The sequence below is a fragment of the Austrofundulus limnaeus genome, unplaced genomic scaffold (assembly GCF_001266775.1).
Source record: "Austrofundulus limnaeus strain Quisiro unplaced genomic scaffold, Austrofundulus_limnaeus-1.0 Scaffold109, whole genome shotgun sequence".
NCBI classification, from domain to species: Eukaryota; Metazoa; Chordata; class Actinopteri; order Cyprinodontiformes; family Rivulidae; genus Austrofundulus; species Austrofundulus limnaeus.
Genome location: NW_013952511.1, coordinates 992,330 through 1,015,221, shown reverse-complemented (window position 1 = coordinate 1,015,221; position 22,892 = coordinate 992,330). Strand labels below are relative to the sequence as shown.

The 22,892-nt window shown below is 38.2% G+C and overlaps 2 protein-coding genes across 2 annotated transcripts in view; both read right to left on the bottom strand.

Annotated features, from left to right (window-relative positions):
• Positions 1-2,487, bottom strand: LOC106521478 (uncharacterized; the record flags this gene model as incomplete). The annotated part of the gene is given in 1 exon segment (XM_014014056.1): positions 1-2,487. A coding segment is annotated over 1 exon segment (583 nt), but the record flags the coding sequence as incomplete, so codon positions are not given.
• The window catches only part of gucy1a2 (guanylate cyclase 1, soluble, alpha 2), a gene marked incomplete at its 5' end in the record, with an annotated part of 35,491 nt that overhangs the window by 5,823 nt on the left and 6,776 nt on the right, over positions 1-22,892 (bottom strand). Inside the window, 3 exon segments of the mRNA XM_014014054.1 lie at positions 6,796-6,939; positions 9,168-9,440; positions 10,336-10,548. Of these exon segments, the coding sequence (XP_013869508.1) occupies positions 6,796-6,939; positions 9,168-9,440; positions 10,336-10,548 (630 nt within the window).

Genomic DNA, 22,892 nt, shown 5'->3' with positions numbered 1-22,892 from the left:
GATTGTGTAGCATCTGTGCATCTAGCTCAGCTTTGTGTTGTATTCGCTGAAGTTCTAGTTCAAACTCCTCCTTGTTGCGTCTGAGTATCAGTTCAAAGTTCTCTTGTTCATTTTTTCGTAGAGACCGTAGCTCTTCTAGTTCTGCTGACACAGCATTGTTTTCGGTATCAGCTGGAGATTCATTAACTAAATCATTTTGAGTTGGAAAATCCATCTTGTCATCATCAGAATGATCATCATTTCTATCTCTCAATTCTTGCAGCCAAGTTAGAGCCTCGTGACGCATATCATGAACATTCCTCATGATAAACTTCTCATAGGCTTCAGATTCTTCTTTGTCAATGTCATCAGTGAGCCTATTATGATAACGTACGTGAGCTTCATGAAGTTGTGTGACAGCAAAGTCCAAGCTCTCCAATATTGCTTTTAACTCTTCAGGCTCATTTTCTCTGATCTTTACATTTGCAGCTGTTATCATCTTTGTAATGGCTGCTTTAGCTTGTCCTCGCCTTCTCTTCAGTGTCACAAGATCTATTTCTTCTGCACACTTTTCAGTTTCAAACATGACTGCCGATGGATTCATTTTATGGTTGCCTCGTGTTTAACTTTATGTTACAAAGAACATAAGAATGAAGTTTGTTGCTGTTGTTGTTTATTGCCCGATGAAAATACACAGCGCAGCTTGACGCTGATGCCGGTTAAACTGTAAAACAAATAAAATTACATTTAATCTTTAACATTTAAACAAACTTTCTGAAACATTTCTTGACTTTCATCTTTATATTATTCAAATAAAATCACAAACAAAGTTGTACTAAACCTAAACCATAAAAAAAAACATTTAATTTACTCCTTTAAACATATTAGAATCAAACTACACATTAATATTGAGTCAAAACATATTCATATCATTAACAACACAAATGAAACTAAACAATAACCCAGAAGGCTGATAATCAATAACAACAAACTCTCTTACCACGTAGGGCAATGGTTAAACTTTGAATAAAGGTGTAMTTCTTCATATTTTTAAGGCAACTTGATCATTTCAGGCGGCAAAGAGAACTTCCTGTCTTTCCGACCTCATTTCCTGTTTCTAACACAGCCCTTCAAAATAAAAGAAAAATGATTTATAGAGCCACCTAGTGGCGTGGAAGGAGTGAATCCAACACTTTTGTAGGGGCATTGTGTTGTAAAAAAAAAAAAAAAGCATAGTATCACTAGCTCAACAGTCATGCAGCTCCACCAGACTACCTGGTGGAGCTGTGCAGGGTAGGGATGCTCTGTGGGGGCTCGACTGCAGACTGAACTCCAGGGAGAAGCTTTGGGTAAATARGCGATGCTTTGTAGCAGCTCCGAATGGCTCCCACAGGAGATTCAAGGATTGTTCAAACCTGTCTGAATGAGTCGAAGCAACACTCCCATACATTTTTTTGATGAGGAAATGGCATTATAACATGAAATAAAGCTTTAAAAAGTCAGTTTTGCACAATACGCTCGCCCAAATTACATATCATGCAGAAAGGAGAAAATAAAGTACATGGAAACCCCTTAAATTTAAGCAGCTTGGGATTTTTTTCGTAAACTCTATTTCTTTAAGACTTAAAAAATCCATAAACTAAATCTCTAGGCACAGTTTGAGAAACTGCGATAGATAAATATTAGAAATAGACACGTATGTGTCAAAGATCTGTGAGAATGTGAAAGTAAGAGCGTAGAGAGTTTTTCCTGTCTTTTAAAGAGAAGAGCTGAGTTGACATCTGGTAGAGAAACTCCAGGAGATCATTTTAAATGTAAATGAAAGAGACCAAAATACATAATTCAAGTCAAACACTTCATCCTGAAAAAAAAAGGCTGCGCTAACAGATCATCCCTCTGTTGTACTGCATTATCGAACACCACGATGGAACGTATCAAGATGTGATTTCGGTGTACATTCCACACATACCGAGCTAGTTTCATTTAATTTGTGCCTGAATTTAACCCCGCCCGGCCTCTCAACTGACACAACAAATACCCCAGGCCCTGCAGTCAACGTTCATAAATCAAATTTCCCACAGGACCTGAACTGATGCAATTAATTACTGCGCTGCCCATCCTGCAGCACAAAAGCCGTCTTGTTTATCTGGTCAAAAGTATTTTGTGTGCAACAGTCAGGTTAATGGAAAATGTAGAGCCGCGATCACACCTCCATACTAATGTAGATGCTATTATCTGATCTGATGTCCCGAGGCTGCAGATTTAAAATAGCAAGTGTATGAGATGGATTGCCTCTTGGTAACACCTACATGGGTGATAACATAATCTGGTATGAATCTGGGCCATCACTCCGACTCAGGATCACTTGACTAACTATTGATTTAAACCACAGCGACCAGTTATTATAAACACACACACACACAGCGAGTCAGTGGAACCCAGTCGACTGCTAACGATCTACTTGAGCCTGTCGTCACCTTTCATTCCAGCACACTGCGAGGTAGTCATGGCAACAACAACCGAGGGTTGTAGCGAGACGGAACGAGCGCAGGCAGACAGAAAGACAATGAAGTGGGAGCCAAAGTGAGCCTATAATTAGACGGTAGGACCTTGACAGTTCAGGGGGAGAGATAAAGAAAACGAAACAGACAGCGAGGGAGAAAAGGGCTGGCAGGTTCACCAGTGTGACCTATTTTTGTAGCTAACCCACTCGCGGACGCTCTACAACTACTCGCCTGCCTCTGCAACAGACAAACACTGACAGACAACAAATCTGCATCTGCTCCCACACTCTCCTCTTTATTTCTGTGACTTCAAATACAGACGTGGCAATAGACAAACACACACTCTTCCCCTCCATTCCGCTGTGAGTCAGCRTCCACGGCAGCACATGGCCTTCATCGAGCCAAAGAGCAAATGGCGCAGCAGCACAGGCGACCAATCACAACGCAGCCTCTGGCCACGCTGACAGGAAGATGAAAAGATGGAGACACCAACGCAGAGAGATGGAAGTTCTTAAAGATTGAATGTTTTGCCGTCATCAGACTATATGCTACACTTAGCTAAAAATTTTGTGTTTAAAGCAAAAAAGCTGCAATATTGAAAAATAATTTCTTGTTCCTGCCTAAACTTTTTAAAATAAGGTCATTTCATTATCATTATGGTAATTCTGTGAATAAAAACAATGAAACATTTTAGACTGGATTTAGATGATGTTGGCAAAATAGTGCAAACCAACTTTTTTATTGTTTTTGCAACCAAAACATTTAATTAAATGATTAGTCTGTGAATATGAAGGAATTCATGTAGACACTGATTTGAAAGCACCACATCATTTTCTGAGTTTTCCTTTTAAGGCTTGACTTTTATAATCTTGTAGCAATATCTTGATTAAAATAGGTTTAGATACATGCCTGAAAACACCATCACAACACAGAAAACAAACCGTTAATGATCTCATAAGGAAAGATGTTTTTTGTACGAGTGCCTGCGATTCAGCCGTAGGCCTGTAGTGGGCACACCAGGCACTGAAGATCCCTGTATTTATAGACCAGAACTTCAGGTTACGGGCAGCGCTGCTTTGCTTGCTTCAGTCGTAAGCAGTAAAGCTTCGCTCAGAACCAGATCTGGGGTTTTATTGTCCATTCTCTTCACAATTTTAATCAGATTCAACATTTATGTGATCTCGTCACGATTTCAATTAACAAACACTAAATTTTCTTACAAATAATATATCCATATACAGTTGAAAAATGTTGGCGGTCCCTCGCCATGAACTTCCCAAACAATTTTAACATAAACTAAATGTTTCACTCTGACTTTTATTTACACGTGCCACAWACAGTGTGAAAACACTGTCAACAATAAATCCATCTGCAGAATAAACTAAATTTCTCAAAGGCAATCGTCTAAAATAATTGTTATCTTTACAGTGGCAATGATACATGCTGAACCCACACAGTATGTGTTAAATCCAGTGACTGTTTCTCTGATGCATCTACATCGGCATGCGCTGTGCTGAAAATGATGACCTTAGACAAGTAAATGGTGGGGAAAGAGATTTGACTTTGCTCTGCAAAGTTCAAAACCTTGTACTGCAGAGATACTGCAGTTACTGGCAACTGCAATGTGAACGCAATAAAAAAAAGAAAAAAAGGCAGCTGTTTTTGGTCAGCATGATCAGTGCCTGACTGAAAACAAAATGCTGCAGATCCTGCAGAAGTCTCACAGCAAGAAAAATCAAATGTAGCAATAGCTTTTGGTAAGAATACAGTCTGCTCTCCCTCTCTTGTGTCCATCTAGACACATGAACATACATAAAGATCCATATTATGGATAAAAACAACTGACAATGTTTGATTACTGGATGTGTTTTGTCCCTTGACATTTCACTCCTCAATGTATTTCTGTGTCCCTGAATCACTCTGCTCATCGGCTCTCAGTCCTCTCTCACAGCTCTCATGCTAGTTTGCATAACAGCGAAACATTGGCTGGAGCTGAGTGCACTCGCTGAACAGCATTTACCGTGCTGAAGTGGCGAGTATCTCAATAACTCTTCTTTATACCGACGCAAAACGAGGAGCGATAAGGAGCAGGAGAGTGCAACCGAAAAATAAACGATTGCGATGAATAGAAAGGTAGAAAGGAGAGTAAAAATATGAGGGAGGAAAGACACGAGAGGAGAAATAAAGGTGAAAGCTAGAGAAGCTCCAGAAATGAGGAGGAGGAGAAGGAGGGGGTTGGAGGAGGAGGAAAAAACAGAGAAAGTGTCATTGCGAGAGGGGACAACAAAACTGCTTGGCAAGGCCTTTCTATTTAAAGACAAATGGACAACATTAGGACAGGAGAGCTGCAGGATGTGTCCTGTCTGATATTCAACAGCTCCGTCTTTATTTCTTGTTTCGTGCATGTTTTGTCCCTCACTGCGCCAGGTAGATTTTAAACAAGTCATGAGAAAAATGTGCTCAGGCAGCAAAAATAATCCAGTTTATTTTTATTTTTTGTCATTTTTCAAACATAAAGCAAAGTTARTCAACTAAATGAAAAGGCACTGTTGATCCTTACTCATCTTGTCATCAGATTCAGTTATTCAGAGCATCAGTACTCTATAAAATACAACTTTATTTAAAAAAATTCAGATATATTCACTTTAAAAGAAGTCTTGTCGGTACTAAAACAAAACAGCAATTTTTCTGTTTTATTTTATATTATAATAAACCAGAGACAGATCATGACAACAGTATTATTGTTGTATGTTGTTTTTTCTGTTTTTTTAACAGATGACTAATTTATTTGCCAGTCCAAGTAAGCCTGCAAAGCTTCTGACTGATTTTCGGAGCGGTAGGTGACCTTCACAGAGACTGGACTGAGGACAGACATAAATAAATCATTTTCCCTGTCCCATTTTTATTCAGCTGAATTAACACGAAACTGTAATAGTCTATTCTTTTCACTGTGACGTTTTACTTCTTCTCTATATAATGCAGTCRTCTTTTTCTGCAGGAGCTTTTCTTTCGCTGTCATTGTGGAACTGAACTAATAAAATGGCAAAAAATAAAAATAAAAGTGAAAATATCATAAATTTACTCCAGTAGTACTTAATGTCCTTGTTAAATGTAGATTTGAATGAATGACAGAGGTCACTCAACGTTATAGCTGATTTCTGAAGTAGGGACAGAAACAAGATGTGCACAAATTTTATTGTGCTTGCAATTAAAGTGCAATTGTTTATCTCAAATTGGAAAATAGCCAAAAGAAAAACGAGTGTCATTTTTTGGGGGGTGAGATAAATGTTTTAGACAAATATTGTTTTAAACTTGAATGGTTCAGAAATTTACATAAGCAAATAAATGATGTCACTGAAGGTAACTGAAGAACTGACTTTATTGTCCAATAAAGATGTTTATCATTTAGTGCCAAATTCTCACTCATAAAATCTCATCTCCTAAACATGATTTTATGCAGTTATCACCTGCATGATCAGACAAACCACAAACTCCAGAGGTCACATACTTAATCCATTACATTTCAGATAGGGATGGTATATATCGTACCCTACACAATAATACGAGTGCAACATTTTATGAGACAGAAAAGTGTCACGTTGCAATATCAGTGTTGTGAATTTGTGCGTTTACATTTCCAGCATTCACAACAACAGATCAATAGTGAATACACATCATTTCCATGCAGATGCATGGAGCAGTGCTCCAGGAGAAAAGCAGAGTTTTGACATAATTCTAATCAGGTTTTAGCCGACACAAATGCTGCTTCAGCAGAGAGAGCAGCATCTCAACGCCAATCCAACCATGTTTTAGTGCCAAGGTTTAAATGTTGTCTGTCTACATATAACCAATGGCACCAGAGGGATTTAGGCTTCTTTAGAGATTTAGAGCAGCATGGAAGCCACTGGAAGCTACTTTAACAATTTGAAAGCGGTTTGGCTAGAGGAGGACAAAAATTGGCCAACAAAACATAATATCTAAATGGGACTATWTTTTTGCACCATGAAACAAAACAAACATTTTTCATCAACTGAAGAAAGAAAATGCAGCAGGACACAAAGCAATGAAACCCCAAGAGGAGAAGAAAAACCCAGCTAAATGAATAGAATTATTGCAAATTTCCTTGAGATATACCGGTAATTTTGAGGCTTTATCGCCCAACCAGGCCTCAAAATATGCTCCTTTTCTAGTCTTGTTTCTTGTTTTGAATGGCTCAGACGGTAACTACAAAAGGAAGGCTAATATAAAAAAAGTAATGTCCCAAATAACTGACTTACATAACAGTATAGTGGAGGAAGAATTTAAGACTCACCTTGATAGGTTTCCCATCAGGTGTCAGTACTTCTTCAGAAAGTTCCATCATCTTCAGAGCCATGTGAGCGATTGGTTTCGCATGGCTGTCAACCTTCTTATGAAGTCCTCCAGCCACACAGTAGGCATCACCTATTGTCTCAATCTGTACAAGAAAAGGAAAAGAAGCACTAGCTTAAATATGTGTATAGTTTAAAAAAGGCAAGTCTACCCGTGATTACAACCCCTGGCAAAAACTATGGAATCATCAGTCTTGGATGAGCACTCATTCAGACATTTCAATCTGTAAAACAAACTCAAATCAAAAACATGATACAATAATAAGGTCATTCAAGTGCAACTTGTTGGCTTTCAGGAACACTCAAAGAAATGAAGAGAAACATTGTGGAAGTCACTGAATGTTACTTTTATTGACTAAGCACAGGAAAAAAAATGGAATCACTCAGTTCTGAGGAAAAAAGTATGGAATCATGAAACACAGATAAACAAAAGACCATTCAAAATACATCACTAGTATTTAGTTGCACCACCTTTGGTTTTTATAATGGCTTGCAGTCTCTGAGGCATGGACTTGATGAATGACAAACAGTATTCTTCATCAGTTTGGTGCCAACTCTCTTTGATAGCAGTTGCCAGATCAGCTTTGCAGGTCRGAGCCTTCTTGTGGACCTTTTTTTTTTTCAATTTCCACCACAGGTTTTCAGTTGGGTTGAGATCTGGACTATTTGCAGGCCATGACATCGACTGAATGTGTCTTTCTCCAAGGAATGCCTTACGGTTTGGTCACATACATTGGCTCCAGCTTCCTCCCCTTTATGCTTCATCTGTTTAGTTGTACTTTTTCAGTTTTCAAGATAAATGGTCTTTAGTTGTTTGTCTTGATGCTTTGATGTCTTTCTTGGTCTACCAGTACACTTGGCTTTAACAACCACTCCATGCTGTTTGTATTTGGTCCATATCTTGGATACAGCTGACTGTGAACAGCCCACAATCTTTAGCAACCATGTGTGAAGAGTTACTTTCTTCAAGAAGTTTCACAATCCTCTCTTTTGTTTCAAGAGACATTTCTCTTGTTGGAGCCATGGTTCTTGCCACTCCACTTCGTCCAGCARCCCTCCAAGGTGTCATGATTGCAGGTGTTTTTAAGACTAACAAGCAGATCTAATCTGAGGCAGGTGTCCATTTAGGGAAAGGAAATTGACTGTGTGTGTCCTTACTTTCTGCCTCCAATTTGAGTGATTCCATACTTTTTTCCTCAGATTTGAGTGATTCCATTTTTTCCCTGTGCTTGGTCAATAAAAGTAACATTCACTGACTTCCACGTTTTCTCTTCATTTCTTTGAGTGTTCCTGAAAGCCAACAAGTTGCACTTTGGAATGACCATATTATTGTATCATGTTTTTTATCTGAGTTTGTTTTACAGAATGTCTGAATGAGTGCTCTTCCAAGACTGGTGATTCCATACTTTTTGTCAGGGGTTGTATATGGTGATAAGTTAAATAAACCAGTTGAGCAGCAGAAAATTAAAAGCAATCATTGACTCCTAACTCCACATAAGAGCTACTCTCTGTTTCTCTTCCTTGGCCTACATAATTTACATTATGAACAGGTGCGCAATTGAAACGTTCACTGAAATGTCACTTGCACTGCTTCTGACCCAATCTGAGAAGTCAAAGATCCCAAGCACAAACAATCCCACTAAATCCTGACTCCAGTTTACTGAGTTAAACGGTTAGTTAGGGCTAAATAGTGATGCGGTAACCATGACAGTGAGGAAATATGGGTGATTTAGTCTTCTCTTTATGCTCTTCTGTACAAAAAAAAACAATTTTCATTAAAAAGATGTGTGAAATAATGGACAAAATAAAGTATTTGATTCAATTCAAAAATACTTTATTGATCCCAAACAGAAATTAGATAATAAGTTAACTGACCTGTTAAAAGAGTGGGGATGAAAAGAGGAAAAAATGGCAGATCACAGCAATGACTGTAACTTGGCCCAAAGCCACACTGTCAGATGGACAATATTGACACATCTTTGTTACGGTAAGTCCCCACAGACTGGCTATTAATCAGTTACTTTTTCCACAACAAAAGTACGCCTCCACGTGACAGTGTGCCATTTATAGATCCAGTACACGTAGACAGTGACATACACGGCAAAAAGATTTAGCTGCCAGTGTTTTCAGGAGTCCAAAAAAAAGAAAAGAAGGGTTCAATTTATGGGAAGGTAAAGGTTGCACCCACAAACTGAACATTAATCAGTAAAGTCATGATGACATTCTTCCACCTCCTGCTCTCCTCTTAAATCAAGCTGCTTTTTTATTCCTAAATATCATTTTAAAAAAGGTGCATGTTTGTCWCTTTACTAACCTTATAAACATCCAGAATGCCACACTGGTAGTCAAAGCGCGTGTAGAGTTCATTCAGCATAGAGATAACCTGCATGGGCGTGCACTGGGCACACACGGCGGTAAAGCCCACGATGTCCGAGAACAGCATGGTGACGTCATCAAATTTACGAGCGGGCACCGGCTGACCCTGCCACAGTTTCTGCGCCACATCGCCCGGGAATATTGAATACAGGAGGTCCACGGTCCTCCTTTTTTCTTCCTCCAGAGCCTGGTGTGTGCGCTCCAGCGTGGCCTGAGACAAGCCAGAGGGAGATTAAGAGGYTTGTTCTTCTGGTAAAAGTTGGGGGTGATACATCAACTTGAAACTGCTATTGTTGCAAATAAATTTGTGGGTGAGTATTAGTCGTATTTCTACATGCTTGTTGCAGAGTTCTTACTACCTAACTGTATGCTACAGTGCTTTACGATGAAGCAGCTAACAACAGTGGCTTGAATGAGAGGGTCTGATGCAATGAATAGAACTGGATTAAACCAAATGACTTGCAAAGGGAAGCTTCGAAAACAAATAAAAAGAGCAACTCCAAGGAGCCAAAATCTTCTATTCAGAATACATTTTTACAGTTTTCTATGCAKTGAATTTACAGTGTGTGTATCACTGAGGTTTTTGGTAAGGACAACTAAAATGAAAGTCAGTAAAACATTCTGAATTCGGATTAGTCACATTCAGTCAAATGAACTTGATCCTTTTTTTGGGGGGGTCTGTAGATAGTAACTACTAGAGCCAAATAAAATCCTACACAGCTACAGTTATTTTAACAATCTGACCTTTGACCATGGACAGTCTATTTTATTCTTTAAGCCTGTGGTTCCAAAACTTTTCAGCTTTTGGCCAACAAAATACCACTGACATGTGGCCCCCACTATTTTTGATTGTGATTGAAGCATTTGTTTCAAGAAAATAAACACAAATATAATATCCATTATGCTCATTTTCAACCATTTTACGTACACTAAAGTCACTCTTTTGTAACAAATAAGGCAACCCATTGTGGGTCCYGACCCTAACTTTGGAAACCACTGCCATAAGCTCATTTTAATTTAATTTCCATTATATTTGCATGATTACATCAGAGCGGTTTCCTACTGTATGAACTTGTTTACTGATAAACTGTGTAAAAGTGTTTTACCTTGAGTTTGTCCATTCTTTTCTTCAGGCCATCTTGGGCCTTGGCCTGCTCCCCTACAAGGATAACGTCCCGCGTGGCATCATGGATAGGGATATCTGACAGATGGAGACCCCTGCCCATCAGCTCCTCCAGCTTATCCACACGAGGAGAGCCCAAGAACATCAAGGAGCAGGACTCGGGCACGTGGATCATCTGACCCTTTAGCTCCATCACCTAACAGGAAGAACAATCACACAGAGCAAAACTGGTTCATACAAAAATACGCCGGCACATGTCATTAAGCGAGTGCACGAAAACAAATTTAGACTCATTCAAAAGCGTCTAAAGATATTTATATTTCCACAAACAGATTAAAATATTAAAAATAATGTTTTTTGCTTGTTTTTTAAGGCTGACTTGTTGCACTGTAGATTAGACAAAAAAAAAAAAAAAACAACAAGAAGAATAATCACAAAAAGGCCAATTAGTAAAAGAGCATCACACTGGATGTTGCTGGTTAGTGTTGTGCTTTGATCATCTTCATCAGCGCTCGTTTTTATTACTTGTTTCAAAAGCCTGAACTTGCTCCCGAGTGCTTTCTTTACAGCATCCTGTCAGCTTGTTTTTTTTTTCTCCCAGAGAAAAATATCCCAGGGAAACATGCTTATTCCACCCAAGTCAGTTCAATCCAAATATTCACAAAAAAAAAAAAAAGATGATGTAACGAAGATTCACAAACAACTAGAGTATTTTTGGCAAGAGCATCTGGAAAATATCTGTTTAATTTGCTGCTTGACATTTTGTTCACAAGCACTTGGATGAAAAAAACAAGTTCAGAACCAGTTTAAACGTTCTTAGCACAGGTGTGAAGAGTACAAATTAAACAAACTTCCTCTGATTTCTGTTAGATTTATTTAAAAAGAAAGAAGCATGGACGTTTACACAAGTAGATACTGAGGAGAAACATCTCTGGCTTTTGAACAAGATGCTAACGCTACAGCTTGTGAATAAGCTACTCGGCTTGATTTCTCCCTCTTGTGCTCTGATTTTTCCTTTTCTGTACTTTCTGTTTTTTTCTTTTTTTTCTTTTCAATACATCAGCACCCATTCTGAATTCTGTCTGCCTCCTTCCATCCCCTCTCATCCTTTCTCCATAGTGTCAGATAGATTATTCCATGAGCGAGCACACTGCAGCCTTGCTTTATTTATAGCACGAGGCTCTCCTATGTGTGCATAATACATATAGTCGAGATCTAAATGTGCAAAATGTTTCTTTACAATCGTTCAGAGGGAAAGCCCCATACGGTATTTTCCAGAGCCTTGTTTCTGGTAACTTTACTTCCTGTGAGGGACTTACAGCATTGAGAACTAATCAAATAAAGTCATGTTTACCGGAGACAGACACGTTAACGCTCTCAAATGCATACATGGGGGGGAAACACATGTCAACCCGAACGAATGGCAGCGTGAGCAGCTGTTTCAGGAGGCTGCGTCTGGCCGAGCAGGAGGGCCCGCACGCCTGACATCCTAACAGCCGTCTCCATGGAGACTGTGAAATCGGGAGAGCCAAATACAAAATGAAAAACAAGCTCTAATGCTGCCTGTGCAAATATATTAGCTCTCTCAGACTGAAAGTTCTCTCCCGTGTCGGCCGCTCGCACGTGTGCACGAACTAAACGGACCACGATGAGGTGAATGTGCGTTAAATCCGTGCACTTCATTTAATAAAAACACGAGCTGATTGAGTTTCCTGCATCCTGAGTTTTAAAATGTGGAGGTATTGTTTGAATAAAGACTAAGGGAAAATATACTGTATGTTTAAGTGGTTAGCAGTGGGTTTTCTTTGTCTGCTGTGTAAGCAAAATATCTCACGAACCGCTGAAATTCAAAATAATTATTGGATGTATACAGCTACAGCTGAACAACTTCAAGATGGCCGTCACGGTTAACTAAACAGAGCCAGCACTAAAAAGACTACATTTTAGTCAGATTTAGAGATACAGCAAGACGGAAGCTGACAGTCATCCTAAACACATACTGTAACCTAAGCCACATGTTTCAAACTCAAGGCTCATGGGCCAAATGTGGCCTGCCATGACATTGTGTGTGGCCCACGAGATATTCTAAGATAAATTAATGTCCTAAAATAAGTGTATGCTGCTTTAAAGTCAGCATTGACTTTAAACTACATCACTCTTATGTATGCTGATTATTTTGCTTGCAAAATGGCGGCATCCAACCACTGGGTGGAGGTGCACAGGGTTCAAATGTAGCTGGGGCCCAGTTATACTAGGAAGTGGGAATTTCCCATTTACAAGTCAAAGTTAAACTGGAACGCCGCCTCCAGTGGGAATTCCCTGTCAGAACGGGAGAGTTCAGAATTCAAGATGGCAGCTACTCACCACAACTCAACAGTGAGTAGAACTTTTACTTTTACTTTTAATGGTATTTATTTCACATTTAGTAAGTCGTACACACAGTACTTTTCAGTATTTGTAAGAGGACGTGCTAAAATTCTGTTTCTACGCAGGAAATACCATGGAGAGCTCAGCAGAAACAATGAGACAAGGAGCACGATATTTTGTGTTTAGTTTAAGTTAAACATGAAATGTCAAAGCTAATCACAACTGGCCCTTTGAGGGCAACCATCCTGCTCATGTGGCCCTCTGTAAAAATGAGTTTGACACCCCAGCTGCAACCACTAACACATCTCACAAGATCTCTCAATAACATATGAAATCAAACATAATGTCATTTACAAAACAGTAAAGCTACATCTTCTTTCAGAATAAGGTTAAAACACATTCCTTCACAAATGTTTGGACTTTAATTGTCATTGTCCTACTAACACAATTTCAGCTGATATTGTGGTTGATGGTGACAGACCAAAACGCAATGGAAAAACTGATTTAAGGGCATGAGAGCATGACTGAACTCCCTGTAAAGTGTCCAGGGTTACTAAACTAATTAAAGAGTAACAACAACTTTTCATACGAGCAAAAGTTTTATACTGTATTTACATTAAAAATCTGAGCGACACTTAATTAAATTGAGTTGGATTAAGCTACGTAAACAAGAAAGTAAGTAAATTCATTAGGATTACCATGTCTTGGATGACTGCATATGACTGGAGGAAAAATAAATCCACAGTGCCTCTCTCATTTGTATTAAAATAAAAACCATTACCACTTTGTTGGCAGGCCCTAATTATCTGTCACGTAGATTATATATTTTTTTCAAAACAAAAAAGTCTTTTATCACTTTGCATGTTATGCCTTTTTTAACGTTAACAGATCTTTGAAGTACACAGTACCAGACCTCATGAGACCTTTTTTAACAAACTGTACTGTTTCTATTGCTGCTCCTGCTCAGTAAACTTTAAACTTTTTTTTCCATTTAAACATGTGCAGTTGGTATAATAACACCAGCATCTCCTGACCTTACTCTCAGTGTCTGTTTCCATCTCTTTCCCATTTTCAGCATTTCTGCGTATAGCAAACCTAAACACTCATGAACACACACATTCACACACCCCTGGAGGCGGTTGTGCTGGCCTAGTTGTGCGTCTCTGTTTAACTCGCCACTCTTTTCTGCTTCTCCCTGCATCTCTTGTCATGGCAAGGCAGAGAATGAGAAAGCAATTTAACTGTAGGGATGGTAGGCAAAAAGGGAGAATTTTGGTGGGAACAGCAAAAGTAGGAGAGTAAAAAAATCTGAGTAAAAGTTGTGACATTAAAGAGTTTTATAGAAATAAATTGTTGAGTAAAAGAAAGAAAATGAAGTAATAAAAGCAAAGTGAGAAATGTATGAACAAAATTTAGTTAGAAAGGAACCACACAGGGTGTTAAAATGTTTTCCAGGAAGGAAAAAAAGAAAATACAAGCATCAATATGTATCCAAAAATGTCACAAAGCTTTTTTTTTCCCCATAAAAAACTGCTACACACAAATTCTGTGTTCTCTTTCAAGGTTTTCGCAGTATTTTGTACAGTACTTTTTTTCCCAAGGCAGCTGTGCAATTCTCCAAATTCTTTAATGTTAAAGCAGCACTACGGTGTGGCGCTCATATCAAACCACATGAGAACAGTTTGTACTCAGAGTCAATGTCATTAAAAGTAGTCTGGTTGAAACAGACGCAGAATTTTCTCTATTTATCTATAGCTTTATTTATATATTTTATATAGTTTTATTTATATATTTAATTATCTATTTACATACATGTTTTTGTGTTACACCTTCACATCGAATAGTAACACAAGTTTCTAACACTGCAAACAATCTGACATTTTAACTTATGAAGCTATTTTCTTTTAAACAAAGAAAATAGCAGCAAATTAGAATGTTATTAAACCAAAGCATTTATGACCTTTGCTTTACAAAAGTAAGACCTTTCACCCAATAATGTTCACATTTTACTACTTTTAAATTTAGACTGCCATCCAAGCAATGGTGCAGGAGTGAGCTGAAGAAAAGTGGGAGAATAAAAACAGCTGACAAAAAGAAGAGGAGTAAAGCCGTAGCTAGAGCAGGGAGACACCGAGAGAATGAGACACGGTGTACTTGATAAACAAAAAGGAGGGACAAGAAGGGAAGAGAGATACAGGAGAAGGATAGTTGGAGGTGAAACAGAAAGCAAATTCATTTATTTGTGAAGAACCTCATGTCATCAGACTGATTTGCATCAGCAACCACTGCACAGCAAAAAGTCATTGCATCAGCCTCTTTCAAACACACAAAGAAGGCTGCAAAGCTCTTATCTTGTCAGACTCAAGTATATATATTTACATTTGACTCTCACTGTACAATCAAACACACAAAGATGGAGAAAAAAKACATGGTTGTGTGTTCTCCAGTTGAAAAGGTCAGTAAAAATGCTGATAGTTAATGAACTGCACTCTATTGTAAATTCAGGGTTGATATGAGTCTTTGTGAAACACCTAATCATCCTGAATTTAGCAACTCATTTTGGCCAGGCTGAGACTATTACGCACGTTGGGGTGATTCAGAACACTGATGTGTTGCTTTGATTTACAACAAAGATTGCAATGTAGAAGTACACCCAGTCTTCAAAGTGAGCCAGTACTCACCATACTCAGCACCATCACACCCAAATTTTCATACTTTTTTGCCACTTTACATAAGGTTATCATGTTTCATTTTCAACAACTGTAAGCTTAATCTTATAAACAAATTTACCAACAAGACTTTGGCTGAAATTAGAAAGTCATGACCTCCTCTGCACGGCTGATGGGGCTGGATTTAGAGGATTGGGTATGACTCATGAGGAACGATAAAAATGAGGTGCCATGGAGCCAATCAGAGGCACAGCTGGGTGTTTGCCAGGATTTTTCAGAGCATTCAAGGAATATAGAAATTGAAGACAATGGAATTTTTTTTGTGTGTCCCCAATACTGATCTGAGTCATTTAATAAAAAAGGACGAGCTGTTACCGAGGCTCAGTCTGATACTTACATTACTTTGCTTTTTGTACAGAACAGATTGTAGATTAAATTTCACAAGTAAAGTTTTTAAATTAGTGCCAACCAGTGCTTGAGGCCTCAGCAGTTCTACATGCCAGTAAAGAAAACCAGTGTTCATCTTAATTTTCAAGTTGTTGTTTTGTATTAATAACAAGGGGGAGAATTTGTCGGGTAATGAATGGTGAACAAGGACATGGGTGGCAGGACCACAAAACAATTATTCATTCTGAAGTTTAGCATTAGCTCATGGGCCAGTGGCCTACTGTAGATGTCCCTCTACTTTCTGGTTTTTAACAGACTGTTGCTGTCTGGTAGCATGCTGATCACTATTGTCAAGTGATCCATTGCTGTTAAGTGGTTAGTTACTGAACTGCTCTCTTATTTGTATTTTAAATACTTCCCTACCACAGACATGTTAGTAAGTTTCATCACAACATTTGCCATAAAACTGTCAACAGTAGGTCACCAACAACGATTGGGAGCAGAGTTGAAACAGCTTCTCCAATGCTGATCAATAAAAAATGCCTTGATAGATACTTTGATCTGATAGTATTAGATCGGTACATCCCTTATAGAAATATTACAATATACTGTAAATGCTCTGTGGCTGGACTGATGATGGACAGAAACCAGTGGCGGCTGGTCAATAGGGAGCGCTAGGGCGCCGCCCCACCACTACTCTTGGTACACAAAAAAATAAAATAAACAAAAAAATTTTATAAATGTTTTGAAAAAATATCGTATATATGTTTTCTGATAAGTAAAATAAATACTTTAAAGTTATTGATGTGTAAACTTCCATTTTACTCATGAACTTTTTCGTGTTGAGTCACTACCAGGTCACCAGTTCTTCGCCGCTCCAGATTCCYATAATAGGCAAGTTATTGTAAGATTTTGGACATGCGCAGTAGGTTCTCAATTCAAAAGAATACATGAGCTTGTGGCGCACCTCGTCACCGCTCCGCAGCTGACCTCTCGTATTCATTTCTATGGGGTCCACCCTGTCGACGTCTCGGCGTCATATTAATGCAGAAGCCCTGTCGGCTGCTACAGGTGGATTTTGGAGAAGAACAAATGAGAACGAAGGAGAAAACAACACTGTAAGTCTCTTATATCTAAACCTTTTCAAAGCAGAACATATGAGGAGAAACTTAAAGTGAAGTAGCTTTGACTGGATAAGCCAAACATAATAAAAATTGAGCAAGAACGTGGTTTAGCATTAAGGCTTGGCTACATGCTGTTAGCCATTTTGTAACAACTGCTCGTCCTAGATYTGAATGACTAAAATATTCTCATTGAAWACTTTCTTCTAAACAAAGTTGAATGTGCTGACAGCTTGTGAAATTGTTTTTCATCAGTGTTACTTCCTAAGTGGACAGTTTGATTTCACAGGTTGATTTACTTGGAGTAATTGTGTTGGTGATAAAGGTGAACAAAACTTAATATAATATAAAAATATTTTTATGTTTTTGTTTAGTTTTGTTACTATTGTTTGAATTTATTCTTTAAAAAGGGGCAGATATTAAAATATATTTTTCTTCTTTCTGCTGCCTTTCATTTTATTTATATATATATTTCTTCTGTTGTGCATAGTTTATTTTGTTTTTTTAATAAAATGAATAATTTTTTTAATAAACATACAATGTAATAATTAACTTAGAGGTGCAACAATTTGTTGCTATTAAAATAACAAATTGTTTTCATATTAAATATTATTAGAAAGCTCACTTGTAGCCATCTTAATATTGAATTAAATTTGTGCATTTATTGTTTTAGGTTTATGACATCATCTTGAGCCATTCACATGCATCTGATCAGAGCTACACTGCTGCAGGCTGACAGGTTCCTGCAGGACAGTTCTCCAAAGCAGCTCTGAAGACCATGGAGGCTCACCCAGTGCTGAACAGGACCAGCTGAGGAACAATCTGCATGGGCACCTTCAGACACTGTGACTCTGCTGAAGACTCTCATCACATCTCCTCTGACCACAGCTGAATCTGAGAGGAGCTTCTCAACACCGCAGACAATCCAGACTTTCCTCAGGTACAACATCACATCTCACTGCACTGACCATGCTCTATAAGAATCTGGTTAAAACATCCCTGACTTTAACCAGACTCATGAAGAAAATTGCTTCTCAGTAACAGAAGAGCAAAATTTATGTACAAAAAATAACACAATACATGACATTGTAATGCTGTTTTATTATTTTAATTTGTTTAATAAATCCACTGGCGTGATACAACTTAGTACATTTCATTGCTTTCTGAGATACATATTTTTGAGTTGTAGCCCCACCTGAAGAAAAATCCACCAGCCGCCACTGACAGAATCACTACTTTTATTGACCCTCTCATATCAGAAAAATAAACTTGTGTGTTTTTTTTTCTCTAATTTTTGTGGGAAAAGTGCAACATAGAATGTTTTAAGCACACCTCTACCAATAATTTCCATTTGACTTGAGCAGTTTTACACTGCTTGTTTTCCCTTGAAAGAAGTTGTTTGAATGAGAAGACAGTGATGTGACCCTGCACCACACACACACACATACTCTATGCACACACACACACCACTTCATTGCAGGCATCCTTCACCAAATAAAGTTTACTTGTTTACAAAAGTGTGTCAAAGCATTCTCTTTCACAGTAGTTAGATCTGACAGGGATATAGTAGTTATTCATTTGCTAATTGCTGGTAATAGAGCATGTCACAAACAGCAAGTGTGTGTGTGGGGGGGGGGGGGGGGGGGGGGGGGGTAGTGTGGGGTTAAGAGTGTTTGGCATGTTTTTTTCTACTCAGTTGAAATCCAGACCTGGAAAACACTAAAATACTTTCCATACTTTTTACAAGACTGTGTTGAAACTCATGAATTTGTCTAATTTTGTAACTGATTGTTAGGAGTTTGTAGATGCCACGCTATTTATATAAGTACAAAAAATACCTTTACAAATGAAGGGAAATTTTGTTCCATTTAACACTGATGCTAAAATGCAATACACATTGTTTTTTAATAAGAGGTCTAGACTGTTTTTGATCATCTAAAAGCATAACTATGTGTTTATGTACTATGATTAAACTGTGATTAATTGATGTGCACTCTGTTCAGAATGACCCATGTCACGGGTCATTCTGAACAGAGTGTGCTTAAAAAGAGACAGATTAGTTAACACACGCTTTTCACTAAAACAGAGTTTTTCTCATCAGGTTGTTGACTGCTGTACAAAGAGTTGAGCCACTGAAGGAGGAAGGGCCTTCCCCTATGACATCTTTGCCCCAAACTAGTGGCTCAACCTCGAACAAAAAATGTTTAAATATGTAGGGTTTGCTTTGATTCCTTTCCAAATACTCCAAGAATGAATAAATGTCTGTATTTGGTCCAGAAAAATCTAGTTATCACTGATAAACTGTGATAAAGAACACCTCAGCACCCAAATGCTCACATTTATATTCTATTCATCTCACAGACCAATGATATTTGTATAGTCCTTATTGTTATTTTTTTGATCTGCTCCAGCTGTCTGTCCTCTTTTTTACCTTGCATTTTCATTCACCATGCTTCAGACACCTATTAATAGAGAGAGTGAGGACAGTGATTTTCAAAGCTCCTCTGAACATACAAACCATCCCAGCTGTGATGTGTCTGCCTCAGATCAAAGATGAAAGGTACTGATGTCAACATTTTCTCAGTACTGAAACATGCACAGCTGTCGCTGGTCTCCGCAAAACTTCCTGCTTCTGTTACTTTTATTAAACCAAACCATTTTATGTCATTTTACAAAATAAGGGAGTGTTTGGAAAAATAACACGGTTTGCATTTTTTTTGTGGAACACCTGCTATTAAAACAAAACAAAACGAAACAGGAGAAGCCAAAACAACCACCGGTCTAGGCTCCAGCTAGCATCAAAGACCTCACACACAAAAACACACACACTATTCACTTACAGTTGAACTGACTCGTCTCAAGCAGACTTTTGACTCTCCGACACCAAAAAGTCTGGGAACGCTTGGATATTTGCAGCGAAAGCATAAGCACTGTGGAGGCAGGTGTTGTGATTCACAGATTCTGTCCAACTCATCTTGTTATTGGGAGAGGAGCAAGAAGATACTGTCGACTGGGAGGAAAGAGAGGAAGTATAGGCTAAATTCTCAAGAAGTGACAACACTGCCTGGACCATTATTGAGCCTGACAACCCACAGAAGAAAAAAGCATGGCAAACAATACGATGTCGAGCTCTTGACAGTGTGAAATCTGCACGCTCCCCTGTGTGGTGGCCGCCGTGTTCACCCGGTGAGCACAGAGACACACAGAGATGCAATTTGCCCTTTTCAGCAGGTCTCTGAATGTCTCCTGCACAGCAAATATCCTTGGGTGTAGAAAGGAGAAAAAAAAGGCAAGCTGAAAAACCATGACAGGTCACTCAAACACACACCTCCAGTGCTGTACAGGGGAGTGTGGCCTCTTTACCTTGGCCTGTGGCCTTCTCTTTCTGCCCTTTCTAGTAGAAATGTCAGCCCGTCCTTTCCTCCCTCTCCCTCTATCTCTTTTTTTTTTTTTTTTTGCTTCCCGGCCAAGTGATAAAAGGAAAACGATGAAAAGAATAAGAACAGCTATGTCTGGCTTCTTGCTCCACAAACACATATTAATAGTGTCTATTAGGTGGAGTTTTGAAGTGAGAAGGCAGTGACGCAAATAAAACGGAACACAGCTCCATTTCCAAGAAAGAACCCACACTGTGAAAATGTAAAAAAGAATGAATGGATTCAGGTCTTTAAAATTGCAGACCTGCAGGTTCTGTTACGTACAAATTATAGTATTTCATAGAAATCTGTATTTCAAATGTTACTGCTACATTTTATGTACTTTAACACCCATATTTCTAAAATAAAGTAGGCCATCTGAAATTATTTTTTTCTAGTGTTTTTAAACAGGTAGCTCCGATTAACCTTTTCACAATTAATCTTGAGCTCACTTGGGCCCAAAATGGGGCCGTAGGGCTAAACTTGGTCCACCAAACCATTTGATTTGGCCTGCTATTTGCCTTGGTAATCACCTGTTATCTTATGTAAAAACACTGTATTTCCACTTTCAGTCACTCTATCCATTGGCCCAATCACAATATAGGGAATGCAGTGCAGATAGTCGTCAAATGGTGCTTACTTTATCTTTGAATTATATTAAGATTTAGATAAGATGTAGAGTTTCACACGTTATAAAACCACAAATACTCATGCCCCTGGTCTAAACAGTGCTCATATCTGCCCTATGTATTCTGCACTCATTATGATAGCTGGAACCATTGCACATGGAGGGCGTTTTGTTATCACAATGTAAAATACCAATAATACTAATTTAGAAATATGATTGTATATAAAAAATGTGTAAAGGACCAATAGACTATAGTTGGATGAAAATGTGTACCTGAAATAGTACTGAATATATTTGGTTAGCAGTGTCTCATTTTACACGTGCATTAACTCAAAAAGGTCATTTAAATGAGTTGGGGCTTTGTGTGTGTAGGTGTGATATTCATCACTGCAAAATACAGTATATGTATGTTGAAAAGCCAGCCTTAAAGGACACAAAACTTAGCTAGTCGAGTTAGCATTTCTGCTTTGGTGCAGATTTGACTTTACTAAAAGATTTGGGTCAAAAACACATGATCTTGTCTGGTGCAGTAAGAGATCCAACACAGCAGAGATGAGGAACTGTATGTTGAACTCCTTGTACAATTTTTGCTTATTTAAAAATTTGTTGTTCATTCCTTTCTTTAGTTATCATCCTTTCTTTAGCACTTCTCTGCCACCCTAATGCTTTGCTTTATTTTACATTGTGTGTGTGGTCTGATTATAAATCTAAAGGCAGCAAACTGTCAGTTGAAAAAAACGAGTGGAACTTCTGACTAATTAGGTCGACCACGTGTCAGTAACATTGTGTATAAAAATAAAGTTTATATACATTTTTTGTAAGTAAGGGGTTCAACACTGTAAAAACATTATGGCTAACTTATTAAAACAATTTAAAATAATGCTTTTTTTAAAATAATTTAAAATAATTTGTCGATTTGGGGTTAATTTCTAATAAGCTGATGTCTAGCAAATGCAACACTTGCATTTGCTAACTTTGCTTGTGAATTAATTTTCCTCAGTGAGTTTATTTATTTATTTTTTTTTACTACTCCGGCTGAAACGACACTCCGTAAGCTGAATTTCCTTCTACTAAACGTAAACATATTCGCTTGACAGATGTACAGCTACACATTTGCCTAACTTGAGTAGTATTGTGTATTTAAATATATATTTGACTTTTAAAGTTGCAACTGTAGAAAAACCACCTGGGTGTTTGGGTAAGGAAGTAGACCGTAACAAAACAAGTGAATCAAACCCAAAAGCAAAACATAACTTGCAGACCTAAATGTAGCTCTATAAACCCTTACAGGAAAACTGGCCCACACTGTTTAGCTACGATTGCAGGTGCGTGTGTGCACATATCTCAAAAAGACACAAGAAAACTACAAGAAAAGAAAATATAACAAATTCAACTTAACAAAATTCACTGCTAAACATATAATGTTGTGGAATTTATTATGTAAACGTGATATTAACAATCCAAGTATTTTTCACAATTTATAATGAAATATCGACATACACCGCTGCATGTTAAGTTATTTCCTAATGGTGCTTCTCCATTATGTGCTTTTTCTCAACACAACACCTACCACTCACGCCTTTCCATGGATGATGATGATGGGTTGTGAGAAGCAATAAAGTGCAAGTTGGTGGCACAGTTGTAGAGCTGTTGCCTCTAAGCAAGTGGGCTGTTGGATTGCGTCTTGGTGTTTGGACCTTTCCGAGTGGAGTTTGCATGTTTTCCCTGCATGCACTGGTTTCCGACCACAGATCAAAAACATGCATGTTGGGCTTGCAACTCTAAATTAATTAACTAACTAATAATTCTTAAAAGTTTTTCGCTTTTGTGTCGTCACATATCGACTGCTGCGATGCTCTTCTCTCTGGACTTCCAAAGAGAAGTTTTAAAGGCCTGCAGATGGTTCAGAATGCGGCTGCTTGTATCCTAACTAAAACAAGGAAATACAACCC